The sequence below is a fragment of the Asterias amurensis genome, chromosome 16, assembly GCF_032118995.1.
Source record: "Asterias amurensis chromosome 16, ASM3211899v1".
NCBI lineage: Eukaryota > Metazoa > Echinodermata > Asteroidea > Forcipulatida > Asteriidae > Asterias > Asterias amurensis.
This window is the reverse complement of record NC_092663.1, coordinates 3,064,816-3,086,256: the sequence shown is the minus strand read 5'-3', so window position 1 is coordinate 3,086,256 and position 21,441 is coordinate 3,064,816. Positions and strand designations below refer to the sequence as shown.

The 21,441-nt window shown below is 37.3% G+C and overlaps 2 protein-coding genes across 2 annotated transcripts in view; one reads left to right on the top strand and one right to left on the bottom strand.

Annotated features, from left to right (window-relative positions):
* Nucleotides 1-253: 253 nt before the first annotated feature.
* LOC139948970 (methylmalonic aciduria and homocystinuria type D homolog, mitochondrial-like) overlaps nucleotides 254-21,441 on the bottom strand; it is a 30,292-nt gene continuing 9,104 nt past the window's right edge. Inside the window, exon 8 of the mRNA XM_071947354.1 lies at nucleotides 254-2,279. Coding sequence (XP_071803455.1) covers nucleotides 2,076-2,279 — 204 coding nt within the window. The 3' untranslated portion in view covers nucleotides 254-2,075. The remainder of the gene's footprint in view (nucleotides 2,280-21,441) is intronic.
* On the top strand, nucleotides 7,788-19,831 carry LOC139948969 (uncharacterized). Its single transcript, XM_071947353.1, has 2 exons — nucleotides 7,788-8,445; nucleotides 14,431-19,831. The coding sequence occupies exon 2, from the start codon at nucleotides 14,447-14,449 to the stop codon at nucleotides 16,469-16,471; it is 2,025 nt and encodes a 674-aa protein (XP_071803454.1). The 5' UTR covers nucleotides 7,788-8,445; nucleotides 14,431-14,446; the 3' UTR covers nucleotides 16,472-19,831.

Sequence of the window (21,441 nt, the reverse complement as noted above, 5' to 3'; positions counted from 1 at the left end):
ATACAGGCTGTTCCATTCCTCATCCCACCTCCTCCCTTTGGCCCTTCCAAGACCAATAAAGACTGTTCTTTTGAAAGGAAAACGGAGCACTATTTGCACCTTTGAGGAACTACTCATGCTGGGATATCGCTGACTATGTAAACAAAACTAAACATTGCCAATAAGGGCTGCTTCTTTCCCCCAAAGGTCATCTTTGAACACAACTCTCTTTATCTCTTGTACATTTATTATTACAAAAATAACACAGACAGAATAATTTGTTACCACAGTGCGTTTTATTGTTAGTCAAGAAAGGCAAATAAAAGACAAATAAATCAGCCAACGCTTCTTGAGCACAATGGTGGTATACTTTCAACAAACACATTTCCTGCTCATTAATGTACTGTTTAAAAATAAATATACCAGATGAGCTGAACTATTTTTTCATCTAAAAACAATTCTGTCCAATTATTAATACACAAATGCAATATTAGTAATATTTGTTTTCTTCCTCCAAGACACAAGCATATTAAGCCACAGTAAGCTGTGTTTTAAAGACACTGGACACTATTGGTAATTGTTGAAAACCAGTCTTCCCACTTGGTGTATCTCAACTATGCATAAAATAACAAACCTGTGAAAATTTGAGCTCAATTGGTCATCAAAGTTGCCAGATATGAATGAAATAAAAAACACCCTTGTCACACAAAGTTTTGTGCTTTCAGATGCTTGATTTCAAGACCTCAAATTCTAAATCTGAGGTCTCAAAATCGAATTCGTGAAAAATTACTTCTTTCTCAAAAACTACGTTACTTCAGAGGGAGCCGTTTCTCACAATGTTTTATACTACCAACCTCTCCCCATTACTCATTACCAAGTAAGGTTTCATGCCAATAATTATTTTGAGTAATTACCAATAGTGATCACTGCCTTTAAGACTTGATAATTAAAAACCCAACAGACCCCTTTGAAGTATTGCTGTTTTAAAGAAAGAGGTAAATTTTCACTCAAAACCCCCTCACAAAATGTATGCTGAACAAATCTTAGTGTCTTAGTGAGGATAAGGATTCTGGTCTTTGAGAATTTCCAAAAGTATACACTGCTGAGTTTAAAGCCATTGGACCCATTCGGTAAACAGTATTGTCCAAGGCCCACACTTCGTGTATCACAACTTCTATATCAAATAACAAACCTGTGAAAATTTGGGCTTAATCGGTCAACGGAGTCGGGAGAAAATAACGAGAAAACCCACCCTTGTATCCGCGCGTTTCGCCGTGTCATGACATGTGTTTAAAATAAATCCATAATTCTCGTTAATGAGAATTTATATTGTTTTACTGTTTTCTCAAAAAGTAAAGCATTTCATGGACTAATATTTCAAGAGAAGTCTTTCACCATTACCTTCTGTAAACCCTGTAAATTATTTGTAAATCTGAGAACTTTTTTTTTTTTTCTGTACCGAAAGGGTCCAATGGCTTTAAAAAAAAACTCAAACAAAATTTCCAAAGTGCTCCTTTTAAAATCTTGTTACAATGTTTACAAATAATGTCCTCATCTACTTAAAGAAAATAATACAAGATTGGTACAGCTGACAAAATAGTCATGTTTTGTTTGATCAACCATATACATGGCAACCTCGGTAGTCTAGTTGGTAAGACACTGCTCTAGAATTGCAAGGGTCGTGGGTTCGAATCCCACCCGAGTAACATGCAAGTGATATTTTTTTCACAGGACTCGGGATAGTACTGAGTATACAGTGCTAACACACATCGGTGTATATGGGTAAAAACCAAAATTAATATTTATATTACGACATGGACTTACAAATGTTTGAAAACTTGAGCTGAATCTGGTGTGAGACATCAGAAAATAGTGAAAACCATGTACAATGTTCAGCATGTAAAAACACACCGTCCTTAATTTTGGTTGTAATAACTGAAAGCAGCTGCTGATTTTTGCTTAGGTTTTTAGATTTCTCGAGAGAATGCGTTTCAGATGGAAATATTTCACAGCAAAAATTGCCCCATCAGTAAGCGTCCTTACTAAACTCAACAATGCTGTTTTTATCCTTTCCCAATCCTGTATATAATAATATCTTATAGTTTATCTTTAAGTATGGTTGTTATAAGCGAGCTATCTGGCGGTGCATTGGTGAAAATCGATCCGACGAAGGTGTGAGTTCCCCACTTGAAGTGTCGAATACATTTACAGCATCCCAAGTCCTCGATCTCAAATCCGAGAGAGCGATACCTTTCGTCCGTTTCGAAGAGGGACGTGTTCGGATTGGAGTCGCCGAGATACTGTGGTTTTGGAAACAAGAAGAACAAAAAATCAGTTTTGAGTAAAGATTCAATGTTTGATGAGGTCAGACTCTTAAAGGAATTCAGAAATTTTTCAATAGGGAATAAATATCTTAGTGGGATGGAGTGAAGAATGTTAACAGTGAGGAAACTTGTTTGAGGAAATGAAGAAACTACAATCCCGCCCAAAATGCTTGGGCAACATGACTATAAACTTTCTCTCCCCCTTCTTGGCTCAATGTTGATGGGAGCGCAGACCGCACAATGAGAGCCAACATTGAAAGGGGGGCTCGGGAGCCGTGCCGCGGTGACTAAGATACGAAAAAAACAAAGTTAGCATGCATTTTCGCGTGCTTACGGTTAACGGCGCTATGAAATAGAAATCGTTCATGTAAGCACAAAATCAGACATTGGGCCCAGGGTTCCTTAAATTAAAGGGAAGGTACACGTTTGGTAATTACTCAAAACAAATATTAACTTAAAAATTGACTTGGTAACGAGCATTGGGGAGCTGTTGATAGTATACAAAATTGTGGGAAACGACTCCCTCTAAAGTTTTGTAGTTTTTGACAAAGAGGTAATTTCTCATTAAAATAATAAAAGACTTCTAGCTAGAAGTATTTTATTCCTATCCGAAAGCACACTTATTCATTCAAGCAAGGGTGTTTTTTTCCCAATCATTTTCTCGCAACTTCGATGACCAATTGAGCCCAAACTTTCACAGGCTTGTTATTTTTGCTTATGATGGGATACACCGAGTGAGAACACTGGTCTTTGACAATTACCAATGGTGTACAGTGCCTTTAAGTTCACTTTTGAGACATCCTTGGTTTCATTATGACCAGAAATATAATACATGTTTGTGGCTGACTATTCCAATGTACTTTGACAATGTTTGTCTTCAGATTCCCGCCCGTATAAACAGTCTCGACAGACTGACATTTCGGACCAGCAATTTCAATTGCTGAATGCTGACATACCCTCAGGACAAACCCCTGTTATTGTAAACTTCAACTGGCAATTCTTGTTGACCATACGTCATCACCTTATAACGCTATTATTGCTGTTGCATTTTTTTGTCCATTTCTCCAGAGTTTGAAATAATATTGGTTGGGCGAAGGAAGTCAACATTAAAATCAGAATAAAATGCTTCTGGAAACAGAGTAAACATTCTAATGGTGGTCTGGAGAAGAGACTGCTTCCATTTCAGCAGTTTTCTTTTTAATGCAACAAGGAGTTGGGAATACATCTCTTGTTTTCGTTAGTATCTTGGTTTTTACAATGCTGACGTCTATTTCACAAAGGGCTAGGATTAGTCTATCTCAAGTTAGGATGAGCAACTCGTCCTAATTTATGATCAAACTTAGTGTCTACATGCTACGGTGCAGGGCTGGGACTCGTCCCAAGTCTTAAAAATTGATCCAAAGTTAGGAAGAGTTTGGTGAAATCAACGGTTGTTTACATATTGTTTACTTCCTGGAGGCAACCAAGGCAATTGTCTCAATGCTTTCTGGACATTGCCTTGGTGCCCTTGAAATGCTACAGTGGGAAATTTAGAACTTCCTCAAAGGGTGCCTTTACCATGGAGAAATGGCTTGGTTCCCTCGCCCTTTCCAAAACAAGGCATAAAGGCCGGGCATAGGTATCATCCACTAGGATCCTGGCAGATAGAGCAGAATGAACTATCTTCCCAACTATTTATGAAGCAATTTAACTGAAGTGCGTTGCTAAAAGGAAACAAGTGTCATGACAAGGATTCAAACACACACTGCTGATGACAAAACATGGGCCCAACTTCATGGAACTGCTTGAACTCAAACTTTTGCTCAAGCAAACAAACCTTTGCTTAGTATAAATGGATTACTTGCAAAAACTCCACTCAATTGTTAATGCTAAGGCATGAAATTTTGGCCAGTAACATGTGTAAAACAAGCAAGCTACAAATGAATTTTCGTGCTTAATCAATTTTTTGCTTAAGCAGCTCCATGAAATTGGGCCCAGAGCATCTGTCTGGTGAACTACGCTGCTCGACCACAACACACCACAAATCATAACCAATATTTCAATGTTTGGTGTTTGTTGTCGACCACACAGGTTTAATATACCCAGACAGTTCCCAGTACCCACGTCCACCCAACACCCACATCTACGACCCCCCTGTTGGATACATGATGTCATAGAGTGAGGCAAACTGGGACGAGGTTAAAGTCGAGTTAAAGACAGTGGGCACTATTGGTAATTACTCAAAATAATTGTTAGCATAAAAATTTACTTTGTAACAAGTAATGGGGAGAGGCTGATAGTTTAAAACATTGTGAGAAAAGGCTCCCTCTGAAGTAACGTAGTTTTTGAGAAAGAAGTAAATTTCCACAAATTTGATTTCGAGACCTCAGAATTAGATTTGGATGTCCCGAAATCGAGCATCTGAAAGCACCCAACTTCGTGCGACAAGGCTGTTTTTTTTCTGCCATTATCTCGCAACTTTAGATGACCAATTGAGTTTCAAATTTTCACAGATTTGTTATTTTGTGCATATGTTGAGATACTCGAAGTGAGAAGACTGGTCTTTGACAACTACCAATAGTGTCCAGTGTCTTTAAGGGTTTGCCTGCAGGGTTAACCACCTGACATAAAGTACAAAACTAAAAATGGTAACGTTTCAGGAGGTTTTCCCACGAGTTACAGTTTTTGACGAGTGTAATTACAATTTATTTTAAAGACAATGCCAAGCAGGGAGCTGTGCTCCAGATCATTGACCCTGCAAGAACAAAAATTTGCTAAGCACAGAAAATACTAGCTAAGCCTGTTCTAACCAAGTAATTTGTTATTGCCATTAACTTTAAGAGCGACTACCAAAGCATATGGGTTCCCTTTAACATAATGCAACTCTTGAACGCCAGCAACGAATAATTTGTAACAGCTGCTACTTTATATTCCAAACTCATTAACATTATCTTGCACATACATAAATAACAAACATTCTTTCCTGTACCGTGACCAAAACAAAATCTCCAGCGACAATCAAAACCATTTGACAACTTGTCCAAATATGGACGAGACGAGAAACTCGGCTTCAGGGATGCCAATTAAACTTGGCGGAATATCTCTGCATGGTTTTGATTTTGTTTCCGAGCAGAGCTAGAAGATTTCCGCCTACACATTGTTGGACTCAGCATGCGTTGCTATGGGGGAGTTTACAGGCATATTTTTCTAAACTTTCCCAATATGAAATTTCAAACGTCTTAAAGAGATAGTAGTTTTCTTCTGTTGTTTGTTTGGGGGAGAACAATCTTTGAAACCTTAAAGGGTGGCTGCAGTGTTTATTTTTATTCATTTAATCGATTAAACATGACTTTTCAAGCTGAGATATTTTTATATATTTTTTATTAAATGAGCAAGTATTTTAAAAATGGTTTTCAAGAGATTAGGGGAACCCACCCCGCCCCTAAAAGGGAGCCTTCATTTGCATAAATGTGACGTCATGTCGGTAACCCGAGCCGTTGGGGCCCCCTGGCTGTGTGCATATAGAGACGTGTGCACTGTGTGGCCTGGTACCTAGGCGCGTATAGTTAGGGACCAGACTCTTTTTGCTGACGATATGTTTGAATTCCTGACGTGGCGTCGATGGTGGGGGGCGGTAACAATCCACAAAAGGGGGGGATGACTTATTCGCTAATTACGCAAGTCAGATATGTCGGGAATAAACAAAACACATTTTATTGATGTTCAAAACATATTTCAGAAATAAATGACAGTAAAATTAACTGTTTTATTTGAATTCACTGCAGCATTCCTTTAAGAACTACATGTACATGTAGCCAAGGTTACAGTCTTTCTGTATCAACTTGGCAACAACAAAACAGGATAGTTGATAAAATATCAAATTTATAAATGTGCCAAATAATTTCTGCCATTGTAAACAACTTTGGATCCTGGTTTCCATTTGATTGGGAACCATAAGAGGGGGAAAATGATTTTCATTTTTTTATATTTTTATTTTAAAATTTGAATTGGTTAATGTTATTATTTTATTTATTTTTTGTATCCATTTATTTTTGTATTAATTTCTAAACTTGTATTTAATTTCGTGGGGAGGAGGTAAATTGGTTTGATCCTCTAGTTTTAATAGAAGTCACATGTGAAAGCTGCAGCTGAATTCAGTGGCTACTTGCTGAGAAAACAGCATATAAAGTATTTTCACAAGAACATTTAACCCATCCACTTTGCACCAAAAGCATCTTATATTAAGCCACAGCTGCAAAGCGCCTTACCTCAGAAATCTAAGACCCAACCCATGCATGAATTGTTTATCATATTCAAATGTTTCGGGTTAAAATTTATCTAAACCATAATACTTCAAAATTAATAATCCTCTCACAAAAAAGTTTAAATTATCAACGGCTGCAGCGTTATGTAATAGATGTTAAATTTGCACCGGGGATAAAGAATATTAATTTTGGTTTTACCTAACACCGATGTGTGTTAGCACTGTATACTCAGTACTTTTCCCCGAGTCCTGTGAACAAATATCACAGGCATATTACTCGGGTAGGATTCGAACCCACGACCTTTGCAATTCTAGAGCAGTGTCTTTCCTCGATAAACAGGATTACCAACCAAATTTAAATTTGTTGCATTGTGCATGTTACTGGTATTTTCAAAGATTTGAAATTGGGCCCTGAGGTGAACAGCCAATTGCCAAAAGTTTACACAATATTGTTAATGGTGCCCCACTCATTTGTTTACTTTGTAGACAAAACTGCTAAGCAGTGTTTTCTGCTTAGAAGCTATATGAAAACTGGTGCAGATTTATTGTATTTGCAACTTAGCATTCCATCACATCTGTTTACAAAAATAAATTTCACATTTTCTGAATAATAACATTTTGCTTTGAGTGTTAAATTATGCAGGGACAGCTGTTTGGGATTGGCATTTATCATTTAGAAAGGTCCCTGGAATTAATGATAACAAATAAATCCCAGGCACACCATTTGTTGTGAACTGTTCCAAAGGATAATATACATGCACCAGACTGCCCCTTTAAACTTTAGGTACTACTTAACAGATAAAAGGACTTGTTCTTTGAGATAACTGATATTGTGTTCAGTAAAATTTTGAGTAAATTTATTGTAGCATCATACTTGCCCTTTAAGCAAATTAATAACCATATTTTTTATGTACAGTTGAACAACTGACCATGGATGTCCAACTACCCCTTTAAGTAATTTAATAATATTTGCACAATACATGAAGTAAACAAAACATCATGATGTACTTAAAAGCGTAGCTTTTTTCTACCTACTGTTTATTAAAAAAGTTTATTGTTTATAACAAAAATACAGTGGTAAAAACCTACAGTAACAAACATTTTACTTAGTTTCTTGACAAGTAACTAAATTAAACATTCAATGACGTTTTGCTGGTAAACTTATTCAGGTGAGCATGACTCAGTTTTGCTTGGCAACTTTTTGTGCTTATAAATCAGCCAAGGTCAATTGACCACCCCTTTAAGCTCCACAAACAGAGCAGACATATCCCACAGGCATACTGGACAAACTTTTATCAGGTACATTTGTATGCGCACACACAATGATAGCAACTATCTACTGTACAGATCTCAGTTAAATACTAAGGCAAGAATTTCCAAAGCACACAATACACTTTGATCTGCAGACCAAGCAAGCACTGCGCTATGGGACTCTACAAATGCTGACTAGTCATAAAATTGATACACTGCAATACACTAGACATAATCCCGGCAGTGTAGAACATGTATGCAGCTGTGCAGCTGTGCGCAGTGCGAGTGTAGGCGTTTCACAACTTGGTCATATCATGGAGGTAGAATGGTCATATGAAAACTGATAGCTGTAACTAAGGACTGCGTATACGCACAGTATGTGATCAGAAACTACAGTGTTATGTTAGAGATTCAATGGCATTGGGGAATTGCTTGTTTGGTAGCTAAAGAAAAGTGGACAAAAGGTGAGCCGGATTTTACTTGTGGAGTCATTGTTAGTGAAGGTACAGAGATTATTTGCCCAGAGATATATAAAAGAGGGACTGTTTAATCGTCTAAGCATTCATGACTACATGTACATGTAGGTGTTTGACTCGATGGAATACAACCAAAGACCAAGGCTACAGTTGTAGGCTTACTCAGTTTACGGTAAGTTCACTCACATAAATATATTCAACTATTAATGAATCTTAAATATTACCATCTTAATTTAAGTTTTACTTTGCAGTTCTACTGAGAGTCTTAGTTCTTTGGTTTTCAGGTTCAAGATCTGTCACAAGTTGAATGTGGTTGAGATTTGGTGTTACACAACGATTGTTCTATGCAAGTCACTACATAGTCAAGCTTTGAATTTAAATTTTTGTTTTAATACTCTTGTGTAAAATATACTGCCCACCTACTGTGTGGACCATGCACTATATTTGTCATGTCATACCATGACGTTTATTTGACATAAGTCCAAAACCAGTGGATGATATCATGATATTGAATGTTCGGGCAATAGGAGGGTTGACTGTGCACTGTCTAGATGCATCCATCACACAAAATTACATTACAGGCTTGTATATTATGATATCTACACGAGCCATTAAAAAACACAGTGGATATATTCAATGATCAAACAGTAGGAGGGTTGACTGTATGCATTGATCACATGAATAACTTATTGCAGGCTGGCATAGTTTAAATCTATAATCTATCATTCAAAACACAGTGGATGATAATGAATGGTCAGACAGTGACAGGGTTGACCGTGTTCTGTGTAGAACATTATACATATACTGTACTGCAGGCATACAATTGTAGTTCATCATTCAAATAACTCCCCACAACTTTGAGCTAATTTTAATGGAATTCACACCTCATCAGTTTGTGACAACTAAGAAAAAGAGAGTCAGAACAGCGTCTCATATCGCAAAACCGCACATACACAACTAACCAGACTGACTGTTTGGTTCCAAACACCAAACGGACAAACAATGTCTCCATTAATCAAGGAACTACACGAGTGACTGAACTCAATTTGTTTCCGAGCTATGAAAGTTATTATTTTTAGAACAACACCTTTCCAACAACGAACACACACGAGCATGAACAAAGGTGATTTCTGTGTAATTGACTTTCCTCTTCCTAATTCAAGATTGTTTTCTTAAAGACACTGGACACTTGTGGTCGTTGTTTTGATATTTCTTAGGTAAAGAAGGTAGAGGGCTTGGGAAATTTTTTGGGGGAATACATAAAGACCTAAGTCTTTGTTCGAAAGGTTCGTACAAAAGAAACAACTTTCAAAAATAATCTGATCATCTCTCTTCAGAGGTTAGATCACAACGATTCTTAGAGATGCTTTAAGACTAAATTTAACTTTCAAAAAGAGAAGAAAATTCGTTACAATAAACTCAATATCAGTAATTTTTTCTTTAACATTTTGTCTCTTTCGGAAATAAGATCAAAACAATTCTGGGAAAGGCTTCAAGACTAAACTTAACCTTTAAAAACATGTATACAAAAATCATAACAAAAACAAAGCTATTTCAAGCAAGAGTGTCAGAAAAGCCAATTAAAATGTTATAAACAAGAACATTATTACAAACTCGGATCAGTAATTTTTTCTTGATATGTTTTGTAGACGTCGTCCCACAAGATTGGGCAGAGCATACAGCTCAAGATGTAATTACATGATATTTGATATTCCAACGAAATATAACAAAGCAATCAATCAGGGTTTATGACAGCTGTTTGTAACAGCTATATTGTTTTTCACATAATATTTATAATAACTATTGTTGTAGCCCTTTAAATCCTGTCTGTTGTGAAATTCATGTCCTTAAAAACAGGGAACTATTCTAATCAAATTTCACCGAAATCACGTTTGGTAAATTATAAAATAATAAACCAGATCCATTTTTAACATTCCAAAGTCTATGTTTAACTTGTGCTTTAATTAAATATGCACGTTGTGACATTTATCAAGATCATAAACATCTTGGACTGTCAGACTAAATCTTGCGTAAAAATCCAGTCAGGACGGGTAAGGTATATCAGACTAGCTTTAAAGGGAAGGTACACGTTTGGTAATTACTCAAAATAAATATTAACTTAAAAACAGACTTGGTAACGAGCTATGGAGAACTGTCGATAGTATAAAACATTGTGGGAAACGACTCCCTCTGAAGTAGCGCATGTTTTGAGAAAGAGGTAATTTTTCACTAAAATAATAAAAGACTTCTAGCTAGAAGTCTTTTATTCCTATCTGAAAGCACACAAATTCGTTCAACAAGGGTGTTTTTCTCTCATCATTTTCTCGCAACTTCGACGACCAATTGAGCTCAAATTTTCACAGGTTTGTTATTTTATCCATATGTTGAGATACTCCAAGTGAAAAGACGGGTCTTTGACAATTACCAATAGTGTCTATTGTCTTTAAAGGGATACTTCACTGAGGCAACAAAGGCAGTTGGCTTAAGCCCCCTGGTCACACACATGATGTCTTGGTGCTCTTAAAATGCTATGTAGCCAGTAGAAATTTACAACTTCCTCATAGGATGCCCTTTTACAAGTTGAAAATGCCTTGGTGCTTTTGCCCTTTGAAAAACGAGGCATACATTTACAGGCCTTGTGGTTTTATATTTGATATCTACATTTACTTAGGATTAAAACAATCAAACCGTTCCAAAAACCAAAGGTATACTTTGCCTTTAAAGGCAGTGGACACTATTGGTAATTGTCAAAGACCAGTCTTTTCACTTGGTGTATCTCAACATATGCATAAAATAACAAACCTGTGAAAATTTGAGCTCAATTGGTCTTCGAAGTTGCGAGATAATAATGAAAGAAAAAACACCCTTGTCACATGGTTGATTTCAAGACCTCAAATTCTTAATCCGAGGTCTCGAAATCAAATTCTTGGAAAATTACTTCTTTCTTGAAAACTATGTCACTTCAGAGGGAGCCCATTCTCACAATGTTTTATACCATCAACCTCTCCCCATTACTTGTTACCAAGTAAGGGTTTGTGCTAATAATTATTTTTCGGTAATTACCAATAGTGTTCACTTGCCTTTAAAGGAAGTGAAACTCCTATACTTGTGCCTTCAAGGGCAAGTAGCTGAGGGCGTTATATTGACCAGCTGTGACCACCGTAGTCACACATATAATTATCCATTCTCTTGATTTCTTCAGGTCTTAATCAATCTTGTTATTCCTTTCTGTAATTTGGCCGCGGTGAAGATAGATCGGTAGATAAAAAGAATGTCTTGTTCTTAAGGGAAATCAAAGAGATGGCATGTCACTGGCAGGTTTTTTTTTAGACATGAATTTATGTTCCTCTTTAAAATGTCTAGATTGTACTATGTAGGATGGAGGGAAACGTGCATTAAAATCACCACAAAGAAGGTTAAAAGCCACTCTTGGTATTATCAGGGGTCAGAGTAATTACAAATGAAAAAGTCTGAAACTTGGATTTCAAAGGAACATGAATGTTGAAATGATGCCACTTCTACCGCTTGGTAATCCCTGGGGTTAAAGATTCCAAGGAGCTTTGGGAACAGTATCCAAAGCACTAGAGAAGTTGACCAATGAGCAGGATTTCCTGATTTAGTTATGGCCGACATAAAACGTCTGAATTCAGCCAATAGTTTGAACAATCTCATCCTTGTATTATAAAGGGAAAAAATAAGTCCGGTAATTACTCAAAATAATTATTAGCATAAAACCTTATTTGGTGGAAGAATAATGGAGAGATAATGATAGTATAAAATATTGTGAGAAACGGCTAACTCTGAAGTGAAGTAGTTTTCAAGAAAGAAGTAATCTTCCACAAATTTAAATTTGAGACCTCAGAATTAGAAATTCTGGTCTAGTACATGTTTTGAGCTACAAGAATTGCAATATTGTGTTTTTTTTACCAAACATTTCAATCCCTGATTCTCTTTTGTTAAGAAAACATCGTCAACAGCGCATTCAAAATAATTTCCTCATAATATGAGAGTTACGATCACAATAACAGCATGTAATTGCTACGTATGTAAAGCTTTTATACTACAGTGCAAAGTTGAGTCATCAATAAAAACCAACCACAACTCAACAATTTCAACCAATAAATCAAATCCGTAAAAATGAAATCAAAACAGGCTTTGGAAAGTTTGCATACCATTCCCATGAGAAAACATAATCAGTTCAATTTAATTACTTTTTCGGTGACTAAGCCACCGAGGAAAACAACATTCCTCTCCTGATTTTTCCTAATAATCTTTTATTGCTTATCAGATGAACTATAAATACAAGCGGTTGGTAGGCAGAGGGGAAAATAAACTGGAACCATTGTCGTGATTTTTAACGATAATCTTTAGTGTGTGTCACGGTCAAAGTATACAAAGCAACTAGAATGGCATTTGGACTGTAATTAACTGTGTACATACTGTAAAAGTTTGTACCAACCAAGTGTCTACCTCCATGGTAGTGCCCTGTAGGTAGGGTCGCATTTAATTGGGGGGGTGGGATATAAAACAATTCTAGGGAGTTAAGTCACTTCTGGCAAAGTTTCCGCTTGCCATTTTCTTAAAAAACAACACTTTTCAGCACACTTTTCAAATGAAAGTTATAATTAATTTTTTTTAAGGATAATCTGGCGGTTGAAAAACAAATAAACTGTCTGTGTGTAAAATTAATGGAAAAATAGTAAAAAAAAACATGGAATTTATCACATTAAAACTCCAATACTAAAAGTCTTGATTTCAAACGGAGAGTGGAGGGGGTTGGGGTTGGCTTGGATGGCCTAAATTATGCCATTGAGTAGTGGTGCGTATATGTACAATTTACCGCGCATGCATACATCACAGAAATATGACTTCATATTTCAACCCCACAAAGTGCTTTGCCATAGATGCTTAAACTCATTCAACCGCAAGAAATGCCCCAAGCCCTGTAAATTTGTTATGACAAAGCTGTATCACTACATTAGGAACCTTTTTTTTCTTTGATTGTTATATTATTTTCTTGCAATTTCGATGACCTAGTGAGACAATATTTTCACAGATTTGTTATTGTGCGCAAATGTTGAGATACACCAAGTGAGGATACTAGTCTTTCACAAATACCCAAAGTATTCCCTGACCTTAAAACTGATGCAAAAAAAAAGGCCTCTTGTATATTTGTTTCGGTACAATAGAAATGTGATTACATTTTCATTTCACTTCTCATGGGTTCCTGTTTTGGAAACATTGAAATTGATAAGTGCAACTGCTGTACTTTAAAGCCCAACTCAATTACAGTTTTGGCAATAGTGCAAAGTCTGCAGCAGTAAAGTAAACATAAAAAAAGAGAGTATTATTAAAGGAACACGTTGCCTTGGATCGGTCGAGTTGGTCTTTGAAAAGCGTTTGTAACCGTTTTTTATAAAATGCATATGGGTAGAAAGATGTTGTAAAAGTAGAATACAATGATCCACACAAACATGCCTCGAAATTGCGTGGTTTTCCTTTAACCTTGTCGACTAACACGTCGGCCGTTTATGGGGGTCAAAATTTTGACTCCCATAAATGGCCGACCATGTTAGTTCGCACAGTAGAAGGAAAACCACGCAATTTCGAGGCAAACTTGTGTGGATCATTGTATACTACTTTTAAAACATCTTTCCAACCATATGCATTTTAAAAAAACGGTTACAAACGCTTTTGTTTTGACCAACTCGTCCGATCCAAGGCAACGTGTTCCTTTAATGGTTTTACCCATACACCGAGGTGTGCTAGAACTGTATACTCAGTATTTCCCAAGTTCTTTGAAAACAAAAATCACAGGCGAATTACTTGGTGTAAGAGCATTATCCCATTACAAATTTAACATACTATTAAATCAAAATAGAAAGGAAAACAAGATTGTTAACGTCATGAACTTGGAAACAGCTGGTCATGAAAAGACCGTGTATACATTGTCTCATACACATCGGTGTAAGGGAAAAAACAAAATACATACTATACAATTTAGAGGTAACAAACATGTTCATGTGTCAGGTTAGGGTAAGCACAATAAAAGATTAAAGATTTAAGTAACGGCTAAAAAACTTTGAAGAGGATTCCAAGAGAGGATTAATCTGGTAAACTATTAGGATTAACTTTGCATTAATGGTTATCATTTCAGGTTGCAGTGAATCAAAATGGACGACAGTGAGACAGTCGTAGACTCTAACGGAGCGGCTCATCAGGATCTAGGAGTCAAGATGAAACCACCTCCTGAAAACCCTGAACCTGAGGTCAAGATGAGGAAGTCGGACAAGAAGGCAATGAAAAACTTTGACAAGCTTCACGAGGAGATCTCAAAGAGGGAGCGAGACTTAGAGGTCAACGTGGAAGCCACTCGCCAAGAGGTCCAGGCATGTTTCAGACATTGCTACCAGAAACTCAAAGATCGGGAGGACCTCCTTCTGGCGAAGCTTCATCACGAGCACCGACGGTTGAAACGCTCCATGCTGGCGCCAAAACGGATGGCCGTTAACGTCAATCATACGTGTCTGAACGGTGGAATGGGAACAATAACCGAATGTGATTCTGCAGGACCTGAAGGAAATAAAAACGGCATTGATGCGGTAGCCGAGACAGAACACAATGGAAACAATACCGGCAGAGCAGACTTTGAGAAGATGATCTCAGAAATAGATAAAGCACTTGAATTAGCGAAGACTCCTTTCCACTTCTCTCGCGCCGATAAAAGCATTGTACGCCAGTTCGATACATTTGTTGATCGTCTGGGAATGGTTTACCTCGGCGACGCAGACCCTTCTAGGAGCATCGTCAATGCCCACCCAGCTCTTGTTCTCGCCGAGAACACAGCAAAAGTTAAAGGGTTAAATCAAAAGGGGGAGGAGTGTAAAGGAGGAGGGGCAGATATCTACGCGAGGTTACAGGACCCAGAGGGCGCTTTCACGCAATGCAAGGTAACGGATTGTCTCAATGGAGTTTATAAGGTCAGCTACGTCCCGGAGAATGTTGGGAACCACCTACTACATGTGACCATGAGTGGGGATCCGATTCGGAATAGTCCATTAGAGGTTGGGGTGAAACCAGTTCGCCTCGTCCCGAGTAAGGCCATTATCGCTGGGAACTGCACTGTGGCTATGGAGATGCCGAGGGAATACCACCTCTCAATCGGAGATGGTAAGGATACAGGAAGAACTCAGAAGCTTTCTCTTCAGAGTCTTAAAATTTCTATTTCCGATCCTGAAGGAAAAGACGTCGAGGGGTTCGTAACTGGAAGTGTTAAACGACGAGGAGTCATCTGTACCTATACCTTAAAGTACATTCCAAAGGTTCCTGGATTCTATGAGATGAAAGTAAGTCGATTAGGAAAAGACGACATCCTGCTTGCTCAAGTTGTGATTCCAGTTGGCGAGAAAGAGCAGATTGGAAGCCGAGGGAAGGGTAAGGGTCAGTTTGATAATCCAACGGATATAGTTCTGACTTCTGATGGAGATCTGTTGGTTGCGGACACTGTTGAGAACGAACGCCTTCAATGCCTGACCCCAGACGGCCAATTCAAACATGAGATCAAGTTCCTCGGACAAGAACCTATCCTTCTTGCAGTAAATCAAACAAACATCATCGCCTTGTTACTCAACAAGAAGCGTGTGAGGATCTTAACTCTCGAAGGCGGACAGGTTCTAGAGTTCGGTCACGATGGCTTCGTGCAACCGTATGGAATCGCCATCAACTCTGAAAACAAAGTCTACGTCAGCGATCGAGGAGCTCACTGTCTGTTTATCTTCACCTTGGAAGGGACGCTCTGGCGACAGATCGGGAAGCATGGATCAGGTCCTGGCGAGTTCGACTTCCCAAACTACATCTTCATCGATCCCAGCGACATGGTCTTCGTCACGGAGGCCAAAAACAGCCGCGTCCAGATCTTTAAGGGAACTGGCGAGTACATGAGGGAGCTGAGGTCTTCAGACAAGCTCTCTCAACCTGGAGCGGTCGTGGCGACATGTAGTGGCTACCTTCTCGTCCATAATGAGTCTGACAACCGCGTCCAGATTCTGAATTTAGACACTGGACGTTTCACTGGGCAGGTCCTTGTGGATCTGATTGCCCCGTACACTCGACGGATTGCCGTTACGAGGACGGGTTTCCTTGTGGCCTTGGACATGAGTAGTCATTGTTTGTGGAGGTATCCCATTCCATATGAATGATAAATACCATGCAAAGAGAGGCGTCCAGGTTTCATATTTTGCCCTATGGCCTTGGTAAAAATTATAAATGTGAAATTAATATTACTCAGCACTAGTATTGTTCTCACGTTTGGAACAACTACTACTAAGCATGTGCTATTACAAAAACTATAAATATTTAACATGAAAAAGAAAGTATTCAGAACTATGTAAAAAACGAGAGTGGTAATTTATCAATCAAATTCTTTAACCTGTAAATTATGACCATTGTTTTTATCAAACGGTACTTCTGCTAGAGGAAGTGAACATTTGACATTGCATTCAAAATTTTGGTCCAGACTGTCCCACAGTTTTGAAAAAACCTGGGGAGAATCCTGTTACACAACATTTGTTCCTAAAAGTTTAATTTCAGGTCAAAAAAGAATTTTTGAGGAAGTTCAACCCAAGGTCAAGACCACGACCCAATTTTGTAAAGTGTTTGACTCCACAAAATGCCAGACAGTGTTATTTGTTGAAGTAAAAGGAAATATTGCTTGACAGTTTATGCTAAGCAAAAACAAGCAAGACACCGGTCACCGGTAACCTTATTCTGTGATTTAGCAGATGAAACTTGGCCAAATTCATTGGAGAAGCACGTTGGTATAATATTCCTTCCCTGTTACTCAGATTGCATAAAAATCTATTCATGTATTTGAAAATCTATTTACTGTATATAATCATACGGTACCGAAATTGACCATTTGAATTCATACTTTCATTTAGTGTGGGGGGGGGGGAGGTTAATGGAAAATGATAGTCATGAGGCAAGTTTACTTGAAAATGAAACGGTTGCAAATGGATATAGGTAATCCGGGGAAAAACCATTTTCTCACGTGATAATTTCTATCAAGGTCGAAGGTCCAGCTTACTTTCGGATGATATTTTGAATTGTTGTAAACTTAAAGATACAGTGTACATAATAGGGTCATACATGTACATGTACTATAAATTGGTTTCCGTTAACCCAAGTATTAAAACCCACGACCTCATAATTCTAGAGCAGTGTCTTACTAACTAACTAACTAGACCACCAAAGTTGCCCGGTAGCTAGAGGCAGTTCTACATGTATAATACTATAATGTGATCACTGGGTACCACAACAATGTTTTAAAATATCAACAGTTCTTTCATTTTGAAAAGGGCGCTTCCATTTGAAATATTAATGTCTACATTTGGTAATTACATGTTCATAAACTTGTAGAGTACATGTAATTACCATGAGTACGTACACACTGCCTTCAAAATGCAAATTTTAATAAAATGGGAATTAGCATTATTTATAAGGAGATTAAGTGATTTGTGTTTAAGCTTTTCTGAAAACACACGTGTTTATCTGATAATTTCTCATCCCTGTACAAATACATGTAAGGGCCTAGAATTTCAAAATTTCATCTTTGAGAGGGCACGGCCATTTTTATTTTGCAAAGGGCGCTTCCATTGAAAATATTAAAGTCTATTTCAAGGGGCAACAAGGCAAAGAGCAGGGCAACGAAGGCCATGGTCTTCTTATCGTATATTTCCAGGCTTGCTGATATGGGGTTTAAAAAATTATTTGAATTAATAAGTTGTCCGCAAATATGTTTTCTGATATGGGCTCATTTTTGATGCAATTATAAAATGTATCAGGGGTTAATACTTTCTGTACATAATATATTAAAGGTTTGGGTGTACTACTTTGAATCGTTCAGAATTGTGTATTTTTTACCACTTCACTCAAAAGTTCTAAACCTCAGCTGTTGTATTCATGTAAAATACTCATAAAACATTTTCTAACTTTGTGTAATATGTATAATTTATTTGATGAACAGATGAAAATAGTGTAAGCAGCTGAAAGAACAAGCGGCTCGTAGGAATGTCCAGACCTTTTCCAATAATTGGAACAGACGAGCTGTAAACACACAGGTGGTTTACATTACAGCGCTGCAAAACATGAATCAATTACATCTGCCCAATAAGCTCCAAGTACAAATCTGCTAAGCGCAGAGTTTTGCAGATATGGAGCCAAATTTTAAAGAGCTGCTAAAGCACAACAAAAACATGCCAGAACCAGAATACGCTTACGAGCAGAACCGAGATTGTTAAAGGGTCTGGGTACTTTTGTAGGACACAAAACACAATTTTGGTGACTATGTTTAAAGGCAGTGGACACTATTGGTAATTACTCAAAATAATTATTAGCGTTAAACCTTTCTTGGTGACGAGTAATGGGGAGAGGTTGATGGTATAAAACATTGTGAGAAATGGCTCCCTCTGAAGTGCCATCGTGTTTGAGAAAGAAGTAATTTTCCACGAATTTGATTTTGAGACCTCAAGTTTAGAACTTGAGGTCTCGAAATCAACTTTCTAAACGCACACAACTTCGTGTGACAAGGGTATTTTTTCTTTCATTATTATCTCGCAAGTCCGATGACCGATTGAGCTCAAATGTTCACAGGTTAGTTTTTTATGCATATGTTGAGCTACACCAATTGTGAAGGCTAGTCTTTGACAATTACCAATAGTGTCCACTGCCTTTAAACTTATTTCTCAAAAACAGCACCACCTCAGCAATTCATATTTTAAGGGAAGCTTTCTTCCATCATTCTTCAAACTCTTTAAACCTCAAGTTTAAGTAAATGTATGGACATTGTGTGCTGTGTATTGTTTACGACTGGTCAACTGATTATTCGCGCTAAGCAGTTTATTTTGTTGAACATTAATTTCTGTTTAACAGCTCAAAGAAATTGGCCTGAGGGAAATTAATTAAATTGTTGTTATATCAAGATTATTTGCTGTAATCTTGTTTGACAGTACTAACAGATTCAGAAATATTTCTGATTGGGGTTTGGTTTTCCTATGGATTAAAATAAATATTTAATGATCATTTATGTTATATTAAAAATATATATCAGAAAAACCTGACATGCTTCGTAAAGTTTATTTTTGTGTTCTATTCAAAAATTAGATTATTGTAAGGTTTGTAGGAAAATTTAGACAGGATTTGATAAAAGGGTGTTTAAAGTTGCTGGAAATTTAGAAACTGGGTTATACAAAATTACAGATAAAAAATGGTTTCCAATAAAACAGGTTTCCAAAAGAGGGGGCAAGGCCATTTTTAATTTGCAAAGGACACTTCCATAGGTTACACATACACCGTATGTAGGCCTCTTGCACAGTGATACTCATTGACCAACTGGATTTTTGATGTAATTACGCATTTGATTGTTTTCGTATGGATTAATTTTCATAATTTTTTTTTTATATTACTGGAATTCTGTTCAATTGTTATGCGCTCTCGAACAGGCTGGTCCTGGAGAGAGCACAATAATAAGTTCAATAAATTATTATTATTATTATTATTTGCTGAAAACAATGAAAAAGTGCTGGTGTGTACGCGCTGCACACTATTTTCAGCCAATCATGGCCTGTCAAGCACGAGCAGTCAATTAAATGGGTCTATTGGAAAATCTTTGAGTACAGCCTGGTTCATACTTCAGAATGCGAATTGAATTTGAAGTGAATTTGACGTCACAACTCTGTTCTTGCAGCGGTATATTCGCAAGTAAGTTGAGCAGAGTTCAACTGCTGGGAATAATCTGTTGCCAAATTGTGACGTCAACATTTGCTTCGCATTCGCATTCGCAGGAAGTATGAACCAGAAACCTTTAATGAGGGGCCAAGACCAGGCCATGTAATTCCAGGCAGGGAATTTGATGTGATTTACCTTATAGTCAAACCAGTACGGACTAAGGTGCCTACAAAATGCTAATCGTTTGGGTTAATTTATAGGAAAGCATTTAAAGGAACACGTTGCCTTGGATCGGACGAGTTGGTCTATAAAAAGCGTTTGAAACCGTTTGTTATGAAATGCATATGATTAGAAAGATGTTTTAAAAGTAGAATATAATGATCCACACAAGTATCACTCAAAATTGCACGGTTTTTTTTTTACGTTGCGAACTATCACGGTCGGCCATTTATGGGAGTCAAAAAATGGCCGACCGGTAAAAAGAAAACCATGCAATTTCGAGGCATATTTGTGTAGATCATTGTATTCTACTTTTACAACATCTTTCAAACCATATGCATTTTATAACAAACGGTTACAAAACGCTTTTCAAAGACCAACTCGACCGATCCAAGGCAACGTGTTCCTTTAAGGTTTGCCAAGTTACTTACAGGTGCACAACTAAAAAAATACCCCAACACTACCAAAACACACAAAGACTCATTGGAAATCATAATGACATGTATGTTACTATAGCGATGGATTACAACTTTGAACAAACTTCAAGAGCAGATCACTGTGATAAAAAAAAAGTCTGCCATGTTTCTTAGCAACAGTTTAGAACTATGATGCAACCAGCAGTAGTTTACTATGTGAATACATACTTATCACAGACAGGCCCTTACCCAATGTTTAATTAACTTTTATGGCCAATTGGCATAAAGGTACACAGAACGGCCAACCCTAACACTGATTTTCTATTGGAAGGCAAGGCAGTGCAAACAAAACGTTACCTTGTATGTTTGTATAGTCATCAATGCCATTTATTAACAACACGTCCTTGGAGAAAACTACACAAATCCTCCAAAAACAACCGATGAGTTATGTAAGATCCTACTGCCTCAATTCTTCAGAATCAACGGATATTGAGTTTGACAGAATTCAGACTGCCTTTTTAAAAATAATGAACCCTTGAAATTCAACTGCCAATATGAAATGTACTATCCCTACTGCTTCAGAATCGGTCGTCTCAAAAAACATTTAATGATATGCTTTATGTAGGAACACTAGTGCTTTAATAATGTCAATCCTTTTCTGGACAATAGATTAATGTCAACCATGGCCTGCCTAGTCTGTCAAGACACTGGACACTATTGGTAATTGTCAAAGACCACTCTTCTCACTTGGTGTATCTCAACATACATGTATATGAATAAAACAACAAACCTGTACAAATTTTAGCTCA

Bases quoted from the DNA above. Each gene is read 5' to 3' on its own strand.
- LOC139948969 (XM_071947353.1), top strand. From the start codon at position 14,447: ATGGACGACAGTGAGACAGTCGTAGACTCTAACGGAGCGGCTCATCAG.